A 17,429-nucleotide genomic window follows, 5' to 3' on the forward strand; every position below is an offset into this window, starting at 1 on the left:
GAAGTATACACTGTTCAAGAAGATGTGGACATAGATTCTTACCCTAAAAGTGTCTGTGAGCTCAGGAATCAAGATGATAGACTGTGGTCCTCAGTGGTGGGTACTAGCACCATGTAAAGGCAACCTTAAACATCCAGATGATAGAACCTATCCTTAAGATTCTGACTGGCTGGATCTTTGTTTGGTTTTGGGACTGAACCTTTTTAATTTCTCATTCATCTTGATCCAGTCAAGCTGGAGACAAATGGGTATCTTCTAAGAAAAGAGGCTGAAGATGGTTTCCTTTACCAAGAAGAGCCATGGAAAACTGGTCACTTCCTTCTTTTACAAATACTAGAAGGCAATAGGATTTTTCAGTTTTGGATATCTCAAGAGAGAAGTAGCAACGTTCTTCTCTTATTTTTGTTGGCTTAGAAAAGTGCCCTATAAGCAGTGCTTTAAAATATTTAAATGTATGCCTATATATTTTAAGCTTTAGAAAGAAGAGGAGGAATTACCATGTAACTTGAAACCCCGAATGATTCCTAAATTTTCAAACTACTACTAGTACTACTACCTCTAATAAGCTTTTATTATACATCACTTTACAAGTGTCCTCCCGGTAATACTCCCAAGAATCTTGTCAGGTACTGTTACACTTAAGAAACTCAGGCTCTGAGGGGTCCCAGCGCTTGGTCAGGATCACACGGACACTGGACCGGTGAGAACCTAAACCTCAGAGCTCAGCTCTCAACCGTGACCTCCGAGGCACCCCTTCCTTTCGGAGTCCTTTACACTCACCTCCCTTATTTAGCACTTGAAATCTCTCTTGTGACCCAAGATGGATAAACAAGTTATAAATCACTGAGGAAAAGAAAATGTTTAGGAGACATGTCCAGGCCGATTGGGGAGTATTGGGGAGGGTAGCCTTGCCGGTCAGGATATTCTTTCTGTCCGCAGCCCCCGAGCACGATCCGAAACCTGGCAGGGACATTAGCTGGCTCTACCCCCGCCCTCGGGCGGTGCCCAAGGCAGCAGCAACTCCCGGCTGCGAATTCCGAGAGGTGGCTGTCGCGCCCACGCCCCCGCGGGCGCCAGGACTCGGGTGCAGATCCCAGACCCAGGAGTGATCCTTATCTCCTGGCCCCGGGGCGGGTCCAAAGGCTGCCCAGCTCAGCCGGGAACTTGAGTCCGGGACAGACGCCTGGCTTCAGAGGTCTCTGGCCGCAAGGGAGTTTTAAAGAGCTAGACCCTTTTCGGTTGAAGACCCCAAGCCCCTCTTGCTTTTTGGCTTCTTTCCCTCGCCTTATATTTTATCTGCGTCCAGAAAAGTTGGCCCTAAAGTTTAAGGATGCAGATAAGTGTGTGTATACGGGTGTGAGCGTGTGACGGATCCCACTTGGGGGACTACCACGGCCCCTCTCCCCAGGGTCGCAGAGACTGGAGCACACCCTGCTCCAAGACCGGAACCCGCCCGCACGGTGCAGGTTGGGGGCAAGCCGGGCAGGCGCGCTCCTCTGGGTTGGGTTCAGGGTATTAGAGGGAATTGCGGCGGGGGGTGGGCTGGGTGACCGACAGCTTGGCCAGCCACTGGCCGAGGGCGGTAAGGAAGCTTAGACCGGCGTGTGTGCGTGCGTGTGTGCGTGAGTGTGAGCGCGAGGGTGAGTGTGAGCCTCCCCAACCCCCACCTGTTTGAAATGGTTTTAAAATGCTCAAGCAGATTGCCCATGTTTTCAAAAGTTGCAGACGTTGGAGTAAAACACTTGCTCGTCTCCCACACCCCCGAAGGGCTATGCAGAGTCGTGAGCACTAAAATAAAAGTAGGAATGAGAGAGGTGTGTGAAGGGGGAGAAAAGTGGCTGATCCTGGAAGGGTCGGACTTAGGACCCAACGGGAAGCACATTGGAATCTCTCACTTCAGGAAGGCGGGGTGGGGCGGGCCGGCCGGCAGGCGGTCGCGGGGCGCATGCGCGCGCGTCTCCTCTCGCCGGCCGCTGCGCTCGGCGGCGCGGAATAGAATGAACTGTAACAAAACAAGCCGAGCCTTTGTATCTGCTTAAAGGGGACGCAGGCACTTCCCTCCTGTCCCCCCCGCCCCCGCTCAGCTACCGCGTCTCCAGGGCTCCCAGCAACTGGCTGGAAGGGCTTCCCTCACCCTCAGAAACTGCCCGCCAGCGAGGAAAGGCGAGCCAGGCGGGAGGCAAAGAGGAGACACCGCATTTCTGAGAGGCAAGAAAGAAAGGAAGGAAGGAAAAAAAAATAATCCAAGCGGCGCAGAGTGGACTCTGGTCCCAGAGAGCACGGTCGGGCGCCGGAACGTGGACCGAGAAGCACCGGAATGCAAACAAAGCTCGCGGGCGCCTGTGCTGGGCTCGCGGGGAAGCCCAGAAAGTTTGTTTTATGATGGCTTGAGTGAGCGAGTGTGTGCAAGGGAGCGAGGCTGCCAAGTTTCTCTCTCCCGCTGCGTTGTTTGGGGGGAGATGTCTCTTCCATGAACCAGCAGGGGCTTGGGGGCTTGTGCTGTGGGGGGCACCTGTCTCTCATTTTATCATTATTATTTTTTTTTTTTGGCGGGGGTAGGAGGGGTGTAACTCATCATGTCGAAAGTGATCCAGAAGAAGAACCACTGGACTAGCAGGGTTCACGAATGCACCGTGAAGCGGGGACCCCAGGGAGAGCTGGGGGTGACGGTGCTGGGGGGCGCGGAGAATGGAGAGTTTCCGTATGTCGGAGCGGTGACGGCGACCGAGGCGTCGGGGCTTCCCGGCGGCGGCGAGGGCCCTCGGCTGGGCGAGGGCGAGTTGCTTCTGGAGGTGCAGGGGATCCGGGTGTCCGGCTTGCCCCGCTATGACGTACTGGGAGTCATCGACAGCTGCAAGGAGACCGTCACCTTCAAAGCCGTCAGACAAGGTAAGTCGGGACGCGCCTCCTGGAGGCGCCCCCAGAATAGGGAACCGGCCTGAGGAGGCTGCCCCCCGCCCCCCTTCCGATTTCCCGCTTTTCTCCTGCGAACGCGGCATAGGGGCGGTGTTGAGGCCGTGTGCCCAGTGATGGTGAAATACACCAAGTTGTTGAGAGGTTGTGGGTTGTTTGCCCACCTGCGTTGGGAAGAGGGGCTTGGGTTAGCTCGGGGAAGCGCAGAGATTTCCCCCTGGCCCGGTTTGCTAACCTGTTATCTCAGCCACCAAGTGCAGCGCCTTGCCTGCACCGGGAGGAGAGTTGGGGAACTGAGGCAGGGGCAAAGTGGACGCTCTCCTGGCTCTCTGGGCGAGTGTTGCAGCGTGCGCAGCTAATGCGTTCTTTGATCTCTTAGCTGTTTTCAGATCTGGAGAATGGGTATGAAGGAGGTCTTTGATTGTTGGACCTACTTAATCAGAAAATCAGCATCACCCCGTGAACGGCCAGGTGGGCTAGGGCATTACCACCTTTCAGTCCCAAAGCCTGCAGCCTGAAGATCTTGCATTCACCCCACAGCTGGATGACGCATGTGTCTCTACCGTGTGGCCGGGCCGGCCCCAGACTTGTGGGTGGCGCTGGGGGGAGAGAATAGAGAGGGTATTTCAGCGCCATTCAAGCCCAAGTTTATACTGCCTCCAACGTCACCACCATCCCCATCCCTGCAACCATCGTCATCATCCCTGTGAAGATGATTATAGCTGCTATTTCTTGTTCGCTTATTATGTGTCAGGTTCTGTGTAAAATGCTTTCCTTGCACTCTTTTGTTCTGATGCACAACAATTCTGAGAGGGAGTTTTTCTTACAAACCCCATGTTATGGATAAGGAAGCTGGGACTGACGTTGTTTCATTTACTGATGTTGGTTCAGTTACTTGCCCAAGGTCACACAGATGCCAAGAGTGAGGGTATGAAAATCCTTGTTGCAGAGCCTTAACCACCAAGGAGGAAGGGGTGGGGGATGAGTGTGGGAGACCTGAAGGGTGCACTTGAGAGAAGGTAGTGGAAGCAAATTCACCTCTTAGAAGCTTGGAGAGGAGTGATGACCCTTCTGATGGCTGCTGGTTGGGGGGAGCCCCTTGCATTTTAGTTTGGTATAGGCTCAGGGCTGTCCTTGATGTAGTGCAGTAGAGAAGGACTGGATTCCCTTAAAGGGGTCCCTTGTATGACCAAGCACTGTGATGCAGGTTCTTCCCTGCAAAAGCACCAGGTTGAGCCCTGGTGAAAAGTTCACACATGTGCCTGCGTGCTTGAAAGGGCAAGTAGCAGCTGGAGGACTGTGTCAGAGGAAAGGAGGGCTGGGCTGAGCTTGTCCTCTTTTGGAAACAGGCCTGTTCCAGATGAAGTGGAGGAGGGGGACAGGGAGAAGAGACAGGCCTTTTGGTAGCTTTGGGAGCTGAGGGACTGACAGTTACGGAAATCTCCTTCCATTTGTGTCCTCATTATCTGCTTGCACACCTCCTCCAAGAAGCCCTCAGGTATCCTGCCAGGATGAAGAAATCAGCCTTCCTCTGGACTCCCCTAAATGTGTGTCTTGTAGGTTTTTACTTATTCTGAACTATGCGTTAGATCCCTTCCCTTCTTTCCATACAAGGTGGTAAGCTCATTGAAAGGAGAGAATATGCCTCATTTACTAAACATCGCCTCAACTTTGCTTAAGGTCCAACACCTTGTCTCACCTGGAAATATGTCTCCCTTATCTGTAAACTGGCTGTTTTGTATTACATAAACTTATAAACATAAAGGGTGCAGAATAGTGCCTGGAACATAATAAGTGCTTAATAAAGACTAGCTATTATTATGTTTCAAGTGAAGTTGGGGCAGTTATTTCTATGTCTAGCTTTTAAGTTTAGCTTAAAAAAAAATGTGTTAGTACTTTATTAGGTATTAGATATAGAATGATAATAACCCAGTGTATTACCATTACTACATTAAAATGGGTTCCACTTACTCCATATATCACCAAACATTTTGAGACACTTATGTGCTATCTACTGAGCAGGCAATGTTAGAGATAAAATGAAGTTTACAAAACAGTCCTCAATCTCTAGGAGTGTCCAGTCTCATGGAAGAAAATAATGCCTATGTACAACTTCCAGTTGTATGATCAGAGAAGGTTTCCTGGAGGACTTTATTGTTGTTCAGTCTCTAAGTCATGTCTGACTCGGGTTTTTTTTTAGTGTCAGGAATCTGAATTATGAGGTTAACACCATAATTCAGGTTCCTCATTACTAGGACTTGATACAACTGTAGAGAAAATACTGTGTCGTAGCATTTGATGGGATCAGCTGCGGGTCACCATGCAGGGGCATCTTGGAGACAGGGCTGGTAGGAGGACGGGCACGAGTTCCTGACTATCCCAGGGGTTCTGGGGGGCAGGGAGCGTTTTACTGGTGTCTAATAGATCGATGGGAGCTCATTCTCAGTGTGCAAGATGCTATAGGTGGCTGAGCCTCCCTGCACCAAAGATTGGAAGGCTTTGTTCCAGTGTTGCTGCATGGTGAAACTCTGGAAAGGTCAATCAGATAACCAAGTGTGTTTGGAATCAGACGCCTCTGGGTTTGAAGGAGGCTAGTGTCTCCCCATCTTATTTCCTTTCACCCGGAATTATTCTGTGTGCTACGCAAGAACGCTCATAGAAATGGAATGGATGGGGACATTTGAATGGTCTGAAATCCACCACAGTGTAAAAGCTACTTTTACCCATCATGATTACACAGGCGCAGGCAGCTCTTCTAACATCTTCATTACAGAAAGAAGGCGCTGGAGAGCATTTCACCAGCCTTCTCTCTCTCTTTCTGTCTGTCTTTTTGTTTTTTTTTTGTAGCTTGTAACTTTTTATTTTGTATTGGATTATAGCTGATTTAACAATGTTGCGGTAGTTTCAGGTAAACAGGGAAGGGACTCAGCCATACATATATATGTGTATCCATTCTCCCCCAAAGTCCCCTCCCATCCACATCACCAGCCTTCTCTTTCATATTGAGAATATGATTTAAATTATACTATAAAGTTGTTCTTGTGTTTTCATTACTGTGTTTTAATCATATTAAATAGGCTCCTACTTGGTAAAGGAAAATAATACTTTTGAGTGGTCTGCACCTTAAACTAGCAACTCCCAGGGCCATGGGTCACTCTGGGTGCTGTCTGTATGGAAATGTCATGATCCTCTTGTGGGAGAGAATTCTGCTCTTTCTATTTCATGGCAGCTCTCTGGAAAGTTGCACAGACCAAGCTAGTCTGTTGTAAATGGTATGTGAAATAGGACTGGTCTGTAAAAGTATCAAGCTAAATGGATCTACTAGGTTGGATTTGGTTTATTTTAAGTGGGGGATGACAGTTTTTTGTCACAAAAGTGCCTTAAGAAATTTACATATATATGCTATATAAAATAAATCACTTCATATATATGATGTACTATAATATATATATACATGTATAATATATTATATACATGTACTATATATACTATAGCTTTATATTTACCTGCAGTAAAATGTACAGATCTTCAGTATATAGTTTGATGGGTTTTGATGAATGTATATGCTTGTGTCTGCTTCACCCGAATCAAGATACAGAGCATTTCCATTACCTCAGAAATTTCCCTCCTATACTTTTCCAGTCAGTTCCCTCCACCTCTTCCAGAGGCATTGACTATTTGATTTCTCTCACTTTGGGTTAGTCTTGTCTATCGTTGAAATTTGTATCAGTGAAATAATGTACTATGCATTCTTTTGTATCTGGGTTTTTTCCCTCAACAAAATATTTTGGAGATTTCGTATTGTGTGTATCAGGGTTGTTTTGTATCGTGGAGTAGTATTACATTGCATACATGTACCAGATTGTTTATATTTTTGTTTCTCAATGGACATTTGGATTGGTTTTTTTTTTTCGCCTTTTATGAATAAAGCTGCTATAAATGTTCCAGTTCTGCCATATCTTTGCCAATCTTTGATCTTATCTATCTTTTGAACTTTAAATATTCTAGTGTATGTTGAAAAAGGAGAAAAGTGAAGTATTTTCGAATGGTACATTCCAAATTAGGCACAGTGAGAGATTAACAACAATGTGAGAAAATAGAACAAATTATAACTGTATACTGTCATAAAAGGTATGTGAATGTGGTGTCTCAAAATACCTTACTGTACAAATTTCATGCCTTTTCTATCTTATTAATATGAAGCACTTATCATGCACTGCAGCTGCAACTTTGCACTTTTAAGTATGAAAGCAAGACTAGCATGTATTTCTCTTTTCCTTCTTCATGATTTTACAGATAGAAAATTCATTCTTACTGTAGATCTTAGTATCCTCAGCTTATGCGTTTTTTTGGTTGTGCCATGTGACAGATGGGATCGTAGTTCCCAGACCAGGGATCAAAACCTTGTCCTCTGGGGTAGAAGTGCAGTCTTAACCAGGGAAGTCCCCACAGCATATAATTTTATTAAGTTGAGAACTTCCACCTTTTCACTTCAAGGAAGTACTTTATGGCTTCTCTTTGGCAGATCTGAACTACCAGCATCTCTCTTCTTGTGCTTTGGGGCCATTATTGAGCACAATAAGGGTCACTTGAATACAAGAACTGCTATACCTGGACAGTTGATTTGATAACGGAACTTCTAAGTGACTCATGGGAAGGATACCCTGGACAAAGGGATGATTCATGTCCTGGGCAGGACAGAGCGGGAAGATGGGAACTTTCATCATGTTACTTGGTGCACAATTTAAAACGTGTGAATTGTTTATTTGTTGAATTTTCTGTTGAATATTTTCAGACTGTGGTTGACTGTAGGTAACTGAAATCACAGAAAGCGAAATAGCAGATAACAGGGAGCTATGATGGTTAAGGAAACATTTCTGTAGAATGTAACTAGTATTTTTTGAGCACTTGCTTCTAAAAGGCCTGGCCCTTGGCTGAGCTAGTGCTTTATGGGCATTTCTTTATTCCTCCCACCTGGACTTAAGTGTCAGAGACTGAAGTTCAGAGAGTTTGGGTGGCTTTTCCAAGGGTCATACAAGTGACTGAAGTGGAGCTGAAACTCATCTGTGTTAGGTTGCAAAACCCATGCTTCCAGTTCTTGGGTCAGTGAATTTCAAGTAGGGTCCCCAGACCAGTGGCATTTACACTACCAGGGAACTGGTTATATGTGCAGATTCCTGGCCCTTACCTCAGCCCTACAGATACCTAAACTCAGGAGTGGGCAGCCTGTGGGTGTTTTAAACAAGTCCTCAGGTGATTCTGATGCATGCTCAATTCTGAGCACCACTGTCCTAGGATATAGAATGACATTGAAAATATGGCATTGAACTTCCCTGGCAGTCTAGATGTTAAGGCTCTGTGCTTCCAATGCAGAGGGCATGTGTTTGATCCCTGGTCGAGGAACTAAAATTCCACATGCTGCACAATGGAGCTTAAAAAAGAAGAAGAAAACAAATGTGGCATCAAATGAAACAGATAATCGTGAACAATCTAGGTGACTAGTGCTGTTGTCTCCAGTATGTTACCTATTTGGACCTTTCTTTATACCTAAAATAAGTGGATATGCCCCTTCACTTCCTTTGCATTCATAAAATGCTAAGATTCCCTGAATAACCCAGACTCCAAAAGTTTAAAAGGGTGTGATTGTAGTTTCCCAAACTGGTAATATTATAGGTCATGCTTACATATTTTTGTAAGTGAATTTTGTGGTTTTGCAAATTACCCAGGAACCAAAACTATCCCTCCACTTTTTTTTTTTTACAGACAGAATGGAGACAATAAATAAGACACAATTTAAAAACCACACCACCACCACCAGACCCTTCCCCTTGCTGTAATGAGGGACTTAGGACCATTACACAATTGAATATAGCTCTTTGTGCTTTTTTGAGTTTTGTTTTGACATTGCGTGTTTATTTTGACCAATTGGAATGTATTACAATAGCTTAACAAAATAATTCTGTTCTTGTTTTAAAACAGTGCTTGATCTTGCTTGGTTTCCTGTGAATTCTGCTTTTGGGGTCTCTGGGCTTGCTTCCTCCCCCACCCCCCTGACCCCACCCAAGATGGTCACAAGGTTGACTTGTCTATTTAGTGTCTCTTCAGAAGGATCTCCTCATCTGGTGGTGTGCTCCTAAAGGCTTAACAACTGGCTCTGGTGGCAGGGAGACACTGATTTGTTGCATCACTGGAGTTGGAAAGAGATGCATCATGTAATTCGTTTTCCAGAGCCAGTCTGAGCTGGCCCCAGTGTTCACACTGATCCCCATATAAGAGAGCTCCCTGGATCACATACCATCTCCCCATTTTGGTTTGTGTCTTTATAGCCTTGATATAATTTCACATTATCTTCTTTTGTTGCTTCTTTATTGTCTGTCTCTCTTCCCATTGGAATGTAAGGTTCATGAAAATAAGAAATTTATCTCACGTGTTCATGCCTCTATTTCCCTAAAATAGTACCTGGCAAGTCATCAGTTCAGTACAGTCACCCCGTCATGTCTGACTGTTTGTGGCCCCATGGACTGCAGCATGCCAGGCTTCCCTGTCCATCACCAAGTCCCAGAGCCTGCTCAGACTCATGTCCATTGAGCCGGTGATACCATCCAACCATCTCATCCTCTGTTGTCCCCTTCTCTTCCTGCCTTCAATCTTTTCCAGCATCAGGGTCTTTTCCAGTGAGTCAGTTCTCATCAGGTTGCCAAAGTATTTGAGCTTCAGCTTCAGCATCAGTCCTTCCAATGATTATTCAGGACTGATTTCCTTTAGGATGGACTGGTTGGATCTGCTTGCAGTCCAAAGGACTGTCAAGAGTCTTCTCCAGCACCAAAGTTCAAAAGCATCAATTCTTCAGTGCTCAGCTTTCTTTATAGTCCAACTCTCACATCCATACATGACTCCTGGAAAAACCATAGCTTTGACTAGGCGGACCTTTGTGGGCAAAGTAATGTCTCTTCTTTTCAGTATGCTGTCTAGGTTTGTTATAGCTCTACTTCCAAGGAGCAAGCATCTTTTAATTTCATGGCTGCAGTTACCATGTGCAGTGATTTTGGAGCCTAAGAAGATAAAGTCCGTCACTGTTTCCACAGGTGCTTGCTAAAATTTGTTGGCCGCATGAATGAATTTTCTCTTGTTGCTTCTTATTAGGATGGTGAATGTAGATCAGGCCATCCACAACATGTTTCCTCCTTTCTTCTTTATTCCTCTTTGACTTCTTCTCAGTTTGGATCCTAATATGTTCATTTTCTCATCACTAGGCATTCTGATCAGCTGGTTCTCTGTCTAATAATTTATACTGAGCTATAAATAAATAAATAACTGACAAGGCTTCATGAATTATACTTAAGTATTTCTGCCTGTTGACTCTGGGTGGAGTTTAAGAGGTGAAATTTCAGACGTTCATTCAACAGGATGATGAGGAGCTGTCCTGTTTTCTGTTTATGTGGGACCTGGTCTATATTAGCATCCGGAAGAATGACACTTTACCTCTGTTTTCTTGTAGCCTTGTCCCTGTGTACAGTTTTTCCAGCCAAGAGCAAATCGGATCTTTGCTGCGGAAAACAGTCTGATTTTTGTCCTTTCTTGCTCTTAAACTGAGCTTTGTGTTTATGTCTTTTTTTTTTTAACTTAAACTTTCAAAAATCAATCTGTTTTTATTTTTGGTGCCAAAAGACCACTCTCTGAAGGATATATTTAGGTTTTACTGTGGAACATTCTATAGCTTTTACAAAAAATAATGCAAGGACAGTGAACCCAACATATCCATTGTTTCTGGTGGTACTCTTTGCCAAAGGCCGTGTTATTTAAAAATAGAATAACTTGACCTTATGATGCCTTGGCGTACAGTGGGCTCACTGCATTTGTTGGCATTCATTACCCAGCTAGTTTCTGATGGCAGAATTGATGATATCCACCAAGGGGAATTAAGCGGTTTATAAGGGAAAACATTCTGACATCTCCTTACCACAAGGGTTTACATGAAGGATGTTGCTTTATAAACGATGATTATTTAATGCAAAACACCCGTCTCTGATGTTAGTGGTCCCTTCCTTAAGTTTGTATATACGTGTAACAGAATATACTGATTTTTGTATACACTGTGAATAAAGGCTGTCAAATTCGTTAAGGGCTGACATTCATATCCTAAAAGAAGAAGGTTACTGCCTTCCTGCCTGTCTTTATGGAGCTCGTATGTGAGATCTATAACCTTGAAAAATCCTTGGTAAACACTGGGGCTTTGCTCTACTGCACTCCTCTGGATGTCAACATCCATGTAGTATGTCTGGGGAATTCGTTTTGGTGTTTTTCACAGCTGAACCTGCATGGATGTCAAGGACAAGCAAGTAATACCGACTTTTGCTTTATGGTATAGTAGCCTGTGGAGCATCCAGTGTGTTCTAGGTGTTATCCTTTCTGAAAGCATGTAGCAAATCGAGAAGATGTAATTTGAACAATGTCTCTAATGATTAAATAGTAATCTCTTTTTATAGCTAAATAATTAAAGAGTGGATAATCTATAACACAGTTGTTTCTCTAGCCCTTCTCTCTTGAGTAAAAACTGAAGACCTCCTGGTGACTCACAAGACCCCCCACCCCCCACGATCTGGCCGGTAACTTGTCCTCTGTCTCCCTGGCCACGGCTTGGTGATCCCCACCTGGTCACCTGGGAGGCTTACTCCCTCACGAGCTTCAAATCTTTCCCACTTGTCTTGATAGTCCCCATTCCCATCCTCTGCTTTATTTTACTTTATAATATGTCGAGTATTTCAAAGTGACTTAAGTTCCTTACTTTGTGTCTCTCAAATATAAGCTCCAAGAGGGTAGGGTTGTTGTAGATCTGTTTCCTGCTGCGTCCCCAATACCAAGAATGGTGCCTAATGCATAGTGATTGCTCAAGTATTTCTTGAATGTCCACTGTCAACTTTAGAGCTAGAAGAACTCTCTCTGAGCTTGGTTGCCTCTGAAAATTCTGATATTTGAAAGTCTCTAAAAATGTAGGTACTTTGTGATAAACTGCATTAAACTTGATTTAACTTTTGCTCTCTATACCTTGGTCTAAATAGAGCTTCACTGATTGATTTCAGAGTAACCTTGAAGACAGCGAACCTTGCAGGCTGGTCTCAAATGGTCTTTATTTTGGGGATTTAGACCAGTACCGTGCTGAGTGTGTCAGATAACTTTGCACACTCTCTCACCGTTCAGTGGATGGTGGAGATGTTTTGGGCACCATCAGCTGTGTGTATAGACTTTTCCTGTTCCATCTGCAGTGTGGTGAGAATGAGTTACGTAAGAGAATTACATCCTCCTGGCTAAGGTGTCAGCCCTGTTCTTAACTGCCAGCAGAGGCATTAGTGTGTGACTTTAATGGCATGCAGTTATGTTTTCCACAATAACGCTAATCTTTCAGTCCATTGTGAGGAGAGACTTGAAGCTCTCTTTATGAACAGTGGCATGATGGTGCAATTAGAAGGCCATTATGCCCTGATTATAAGCCATGTTTCACAGTTATTGCCATATACAGTGTTAATAGGACTGTATGCATTTATCGATGTGTTGTAAATTGGCAGGTGTTGGACTCTGGCTGGCCTGGGTTAGAAGCCAGGCATTTCTTGCCCTAAGTATGTGACTTAGGGCAAGATACTCTACCTCACTGTGTCAGGATTTCCCCTTCTGAGAATGGGGATAATAATACCTACTACCTGAGGCTGATGGAGGGATCAAATTAGGAGACTGAGGTAAACCACACGGCCCAGGGCCTGGCACGTAGTGCATGCTCGTGAAATACCGGCTTCTGTTATTGTTTGAATGTTCCCCGTTGGAAAGCACGTGGGGGAGAAGAAAGGATCTCTTGAGAGATAGCAGTTGTGGTACACAGTTCCCTAGAGAGCTTTTCAAGTCTAGAAAAAGCCCTCATTTTTCTGCCTGATTCAGATGCCACCATTTAAAAAGGCTGAGACTGGATTGGTTCAGACAAGGAAGAAGGAAACCTCTGGATCTCTGCCTGAATTTCTCCTGTGTTGTTACTGGTGAAGAATTAATTCTAGTGAGTGTCCTCAGGACCCTGGTTCAGGAAGGTGTAGGGAGGATGGGTCCTCTCCCAGTTTCCTGGGGGTCCTGGGTAGGGCAGTACCAGCAAAAGTGATCCTTAAGAGCTTGACCCTGAGGTCCTCTGGCCTTTTTGGCACCGTACCTGGGCTCCCGAATCAAGAAAGGCTGGAGAGGCAGCGGGACTTGGTGTTACAAGCTTTTGAAGTCGGCCTGGTTGTGTCTGACTCCAGCTGAAGAACCGTGGGCATGTTAACCTCCCAGAATGTCAGTTGTCCCAGTTGAAAATGAGAATAATGCCTACCTCATATGGGTGGTTGTGAGAATTAAATGAGAAAACATACGCAGAACACTTTATCCTCTGCTTGGCGTGTTCAGTACATGGTCCTTACCGCGATACCTACCTAATAGCAGCCATGATAATTTTCAGTTCAGAAATGAAGACCCATCAACAAAGACCCCAACAGTCCATCCTGTGAAGAAATGGTTTTTCAACTGAGGGTGATTTCGACCCCTAAGGGACATTTGGCCGTGTCTGGAGACGTTGTTGGTTGTATCAACTCAGGATGGGTCAATGCTAAGTGGCATTTAGAGAGCAGAGCCCAGAGATGTGGCTAAACATCCTACAGTGCACAGAAGGTCCACCTGATGCTAAGAGCTGTCTCATTGGAAAAGACGCTGATGCTGGGAGAGATTGAAGGCAGGAGGGGTGGCAGAGGATGAGATGGTTAGATAGGGTCACCAACTCAGTGGACATGAATTTAAGCAAACTCCAGGAGATAGTGGAGGACAGAGGAGCCTGGCGCGCTTAGTGACTGGACCACAACAGCCATTGCAGAGAGATATTCAACCCCAGAGGGCATGGAGGCTGAGTCCAGAAGCTCTTCTCTCAGGTGTAATTTTATGGTTGAGACTGGGAGTCTGAATTAGACACAGTAAACTGATCATCATCATGACTATATATTGATCTTCTGCCATGTCTCTGAGACCCCGCTTAGGGTTTTGCCCAGGTGGATGATGTCATTCTCATTTTAGCTATGAGAAAAGTAGCTGGAGAGCTCAGATAATTTATCCTGGTCCCCAGGTAGCTTACACAAGGGAGTTTCAAGCTCAGATCTGCCTGGTTCCAAAATTCTCATCCTAGGTTTTTCCACGCTAGAAGTGTTTTGATCTCTGTTAAGCTGTACCATTGCTGTCTGAGACAGCAAACCATGCCTGGTGACCTCACCCATCGCCCAAAAGAGTCCCAGAATTAATAATAATAATAAAATGCATTTGCAAAGTGTTTATTGGGCAGAACACAGAGGGTGCTGCTACAGAGTTTCGAGCAATTCTGCTTATTTGCCTTCTCTTTTCCCAGATCTCCATCACCAGCACTGTTGATTCTTTCCCCCTCTGTGCTCTTTCTTCCTCCACGCACATCATGATTTCAAGAGTCACAATAGTGTCTTGAACACAGATTTGCTTGTCTGTCTCTTGCACTGGGTTATGTGTTTCTCACAGTCTTGAAGGCAGCATCCCTGTTTTATGTCTCTTTGTAATCTCTGCCCTCTCTAGGTACTCAAGCAATCACCTTTGAATCGAAACCTTTTGAGGTAATGAGTAGGCATAACTTTTAAATAAATAAGAAAAATTCTTGCCTAAGATCTTGTTGGCTCAAAAATCTGTGGCTTATTTTTAAAGCATATTAAATATACTTAGCCATATGTCTGACTTTTCCGTGATGATTTAAGATGGTTGTCTGCCAGTTGTCGTAGCATTTTGAACTGTCAGGAAAATATTGAATTAATTGTGTTGAAGGTCTTAGAGGGCCTTTATTCTGACCAGATGTGTGCAGCATTGGAGCCTATTGCTTATGTAATGTGGCCACGGAAGGCATCACTTTGGCTTGATTTAAATAGAGTCAGTATTTTACCACCTGGATTCTTGGCTAAGCGTTGGAATTTACATCTGATAGGGAGAGCCTGCTCATTTCCTCCTCCAACTATCAGCCTGTTTAAGTCTGTGTGACTTGGTTAAGAATTCAAAACTCAAGATCAAGTTATTAAAAAAAGGACTTTCTTTGGTGTTGGAGCATGTAGTTTTTTTTTCCTCTCTCTTCCCAGAAAGCACAGGCATGTAGATTTTTTTGGTTTATAATTTTTTAAAAACTCAAAATTGTGATCTTGGATGACTGTCGATCACTCTCCATTGTTCTGTGCTTCCATAGCTTATGGTTTTTTCATGGTGAAATTCAATTTGTTCCCTCATTTAAACAATGTGTACAATACAGAAAGATGTGACTCTATGAAAGGAAAATGTACCCACATCGCACATTATCCCATCTCAGAGAAATACATGTGTTACTCTATTTTTACCCAGACGTATATATATATATATATATATATATATATATATATATATATATATAACCATATATAAATACACATACTTTTTTTTTGGTAGACTTTTTTGGGAGGGTCTTTTTCTTATGAAAATTGAGTAGTACTGCATGTAAAAGTTTTAGTGTGATTTTTCTTTGTGCCTAACGACATATCACAGACTTTTTTCTTACACTTACGTGTAGATCAACTTTACCATTTTGATGGCTGTGGAATCAGTTTTTAGTTGTGCTATAATATGTTAAATCATGTTTTCAGAGTGAACATTTAGGTGTTTTTAGTTCTTGTTTTATACAACACATTGCTGAATATCCTTATATATACATTTCAGTGAACTTCTTCAGCTATTTTCTTTGGATAGATGTCTAGAACTTCTTGTCTCACTTGAATTTTATCTTTTTAAGACTTAATGCCTTGAAAAAACCATTCAGACTGCTTATCAACTTAACTCCCTGCTGCCTGGATATGACAGTTCTATATTTCTTGACTTAGCTCAGTTAGAACAGATCCTACCTAGCACTGGAATTGTTCCTTTGCAATAGTCATCACAAACGCGGATAATGAGTGGATATTTTAAAGGGCATTAGGGAATGGTGGGGACTGAGGAAATTGGAAGGAACTGTTTTGTTCAAAGGGAGCAGCTTCAGCCGGTTGTTGACTTGTCGGGGGCGTTGCCTATCGTTGCCAGATATTTTTTAAGCTTTAAAGAGAAGTGCAGAATCTTTAATTGTTAAAAAAAAAAATGAATTTCGCCAATTTGAAAGTGTTAGTTCAAAAATTTTCTAAAGCATGGATAAACCAAGAACACATCTGGGAGCCATATTTGGTCCTCAAGCAACAAGCTGCAGCCTCTGGTTGACCTGTTTGTCTTTCTCACTTGATGTCTCTCACACTGTTTCTTCAAGAGCAGTTGTCACATTTCTTACCCATCTGTGTTCTCAGGGCCCAGGATGGCAACTGGCTCCCAGTGAGGGCCCACAAACGTGTGTTGAGGAGAATAGTAAGTTCCAGAAGTGGTCAGGTGTGTCCCTTTAGACCATGTTAGTTTATTGGTCGCTTAGCTGGTGACCGCTCTCCCATTCGAGTTACAAGGAGATGGGGAGAGGATATATTTTGACAGTTGATCTTGAGTCTTGGACTGTTTTATTTCGGGGTCCTGGTCTGCTGAGTCTTAGAACTGGGTACAAAATAACATCTTGATGATGACATTATGTGTGTATGTACTGGGAGCAGTATATATTCTGTACCCTGAGGTGATTGTACTCTAAAATGTGTAGTCTTACAAATTAAAGAATGAATGACTTTTATGTGAATTTCTTAGGAAACTTCTAAATATGGCAGGAAAATCCCTAATAACATGACTCATTTGGCTATTCTACAGGTAAGTCAGGACCCTGACCTTTAGTCCAAGAGTAGATGCTTTCAGAACACGATTCACCTCTGTTCTCCAGGCCAGCATTATCTGGTAGAATTCTAGTTTTTTGAAAACCGGCGCGGCCCTTCTTGCTTTCCTGTCTGCATCATGGATCATTTTGTGTTGCAGGATTCATGGTGGGCACCAGACTTGCTGACCTAGGATGGGGAAGGGGACTTGTGTAGATCAGATTTGAAATTTAGGGAGTGGAGTTTTTCTATCATGGAGCCAACCAAGGAAGGGCCTCTGTAAAATGAAAACTGTGGAGTTGGCAGTGAGAGCCTGACATAGAGCTCAGATTGTGCCAGGTGTGGATTAGGACTGTGTTTCTGTTCTCTTCTGCTCCCATTGCCTTCTTTCTCTCCATATCTGTATCAGAGTGAGAACATTCCGAGAGACTGTCTAGGAATTCAGATTTTAGATAAGATATACTATATGTAATCCAGGACTTTGGGTGTGAGACAAAACTAAGGCGTGTTTTCAAGTGGAGACTGCTCTATGCTCTGATCCGCCTCCTTCCTTATGATCACCACTTTGGGGGCACCCATGATTCCCCCAAGTTAGGATGAAATTTGGCTTCTGTCCTACTTTAAAATGCCCAAGGATAAGATGGAGCAGGAAAGGCTCATATTCTGCAGTGTTTTAACTGTTTTTATTTTTTTTTTAATTTTAATTTTTTG

General features: G+C 44.0%; 1 protein-coding gene across 10 annotated transcripts in view; it reads left to right on the forward strand.

The window, feature by feature from the left end:
• The first annotated feature begins 1,981 nt into the window (after positions 1–1,981).
• The window catches only part of MAGI1 (membrane associated guanylate kinase, WW and PDZ domain containing 1), a 636,320-nt gene continuing 620,872 nt past the window's right edge, over positions 1,982–17,429 (forward strand). For all 10 annotated transcript variants that reach the window (XM_065933320.1, XM_065933322.1, XM_065933325.1 and 7 more), the window contains exon 1: positions 1,982–2,889. In XM_065933320.1, the coding sequence (XP_065789392.1) occupies positions 2,577–2,889 (313 nt within the window). In that variant the 5' untranslated portion in view covers positions 1,982–2,576. The remainder of the gene's footprint in view (positions 2,890–17,429) is intronic.

The sequence above is a fragment of the Muntiacus reevesi genome, chromosome 4 (assembly GCF_963930625.1).
Source record: "Muntiacus reevesi chromosome 4, mMunRee1.1, whole genome shotgun sequence".
In the NCBI taxonomy this organism is placed as follows: Eukaryota; Metazoa; Chordata; class Mammalia; order Artiodactyla; family Cervidae; genus Muntiacus; species Muntiacus reevesi.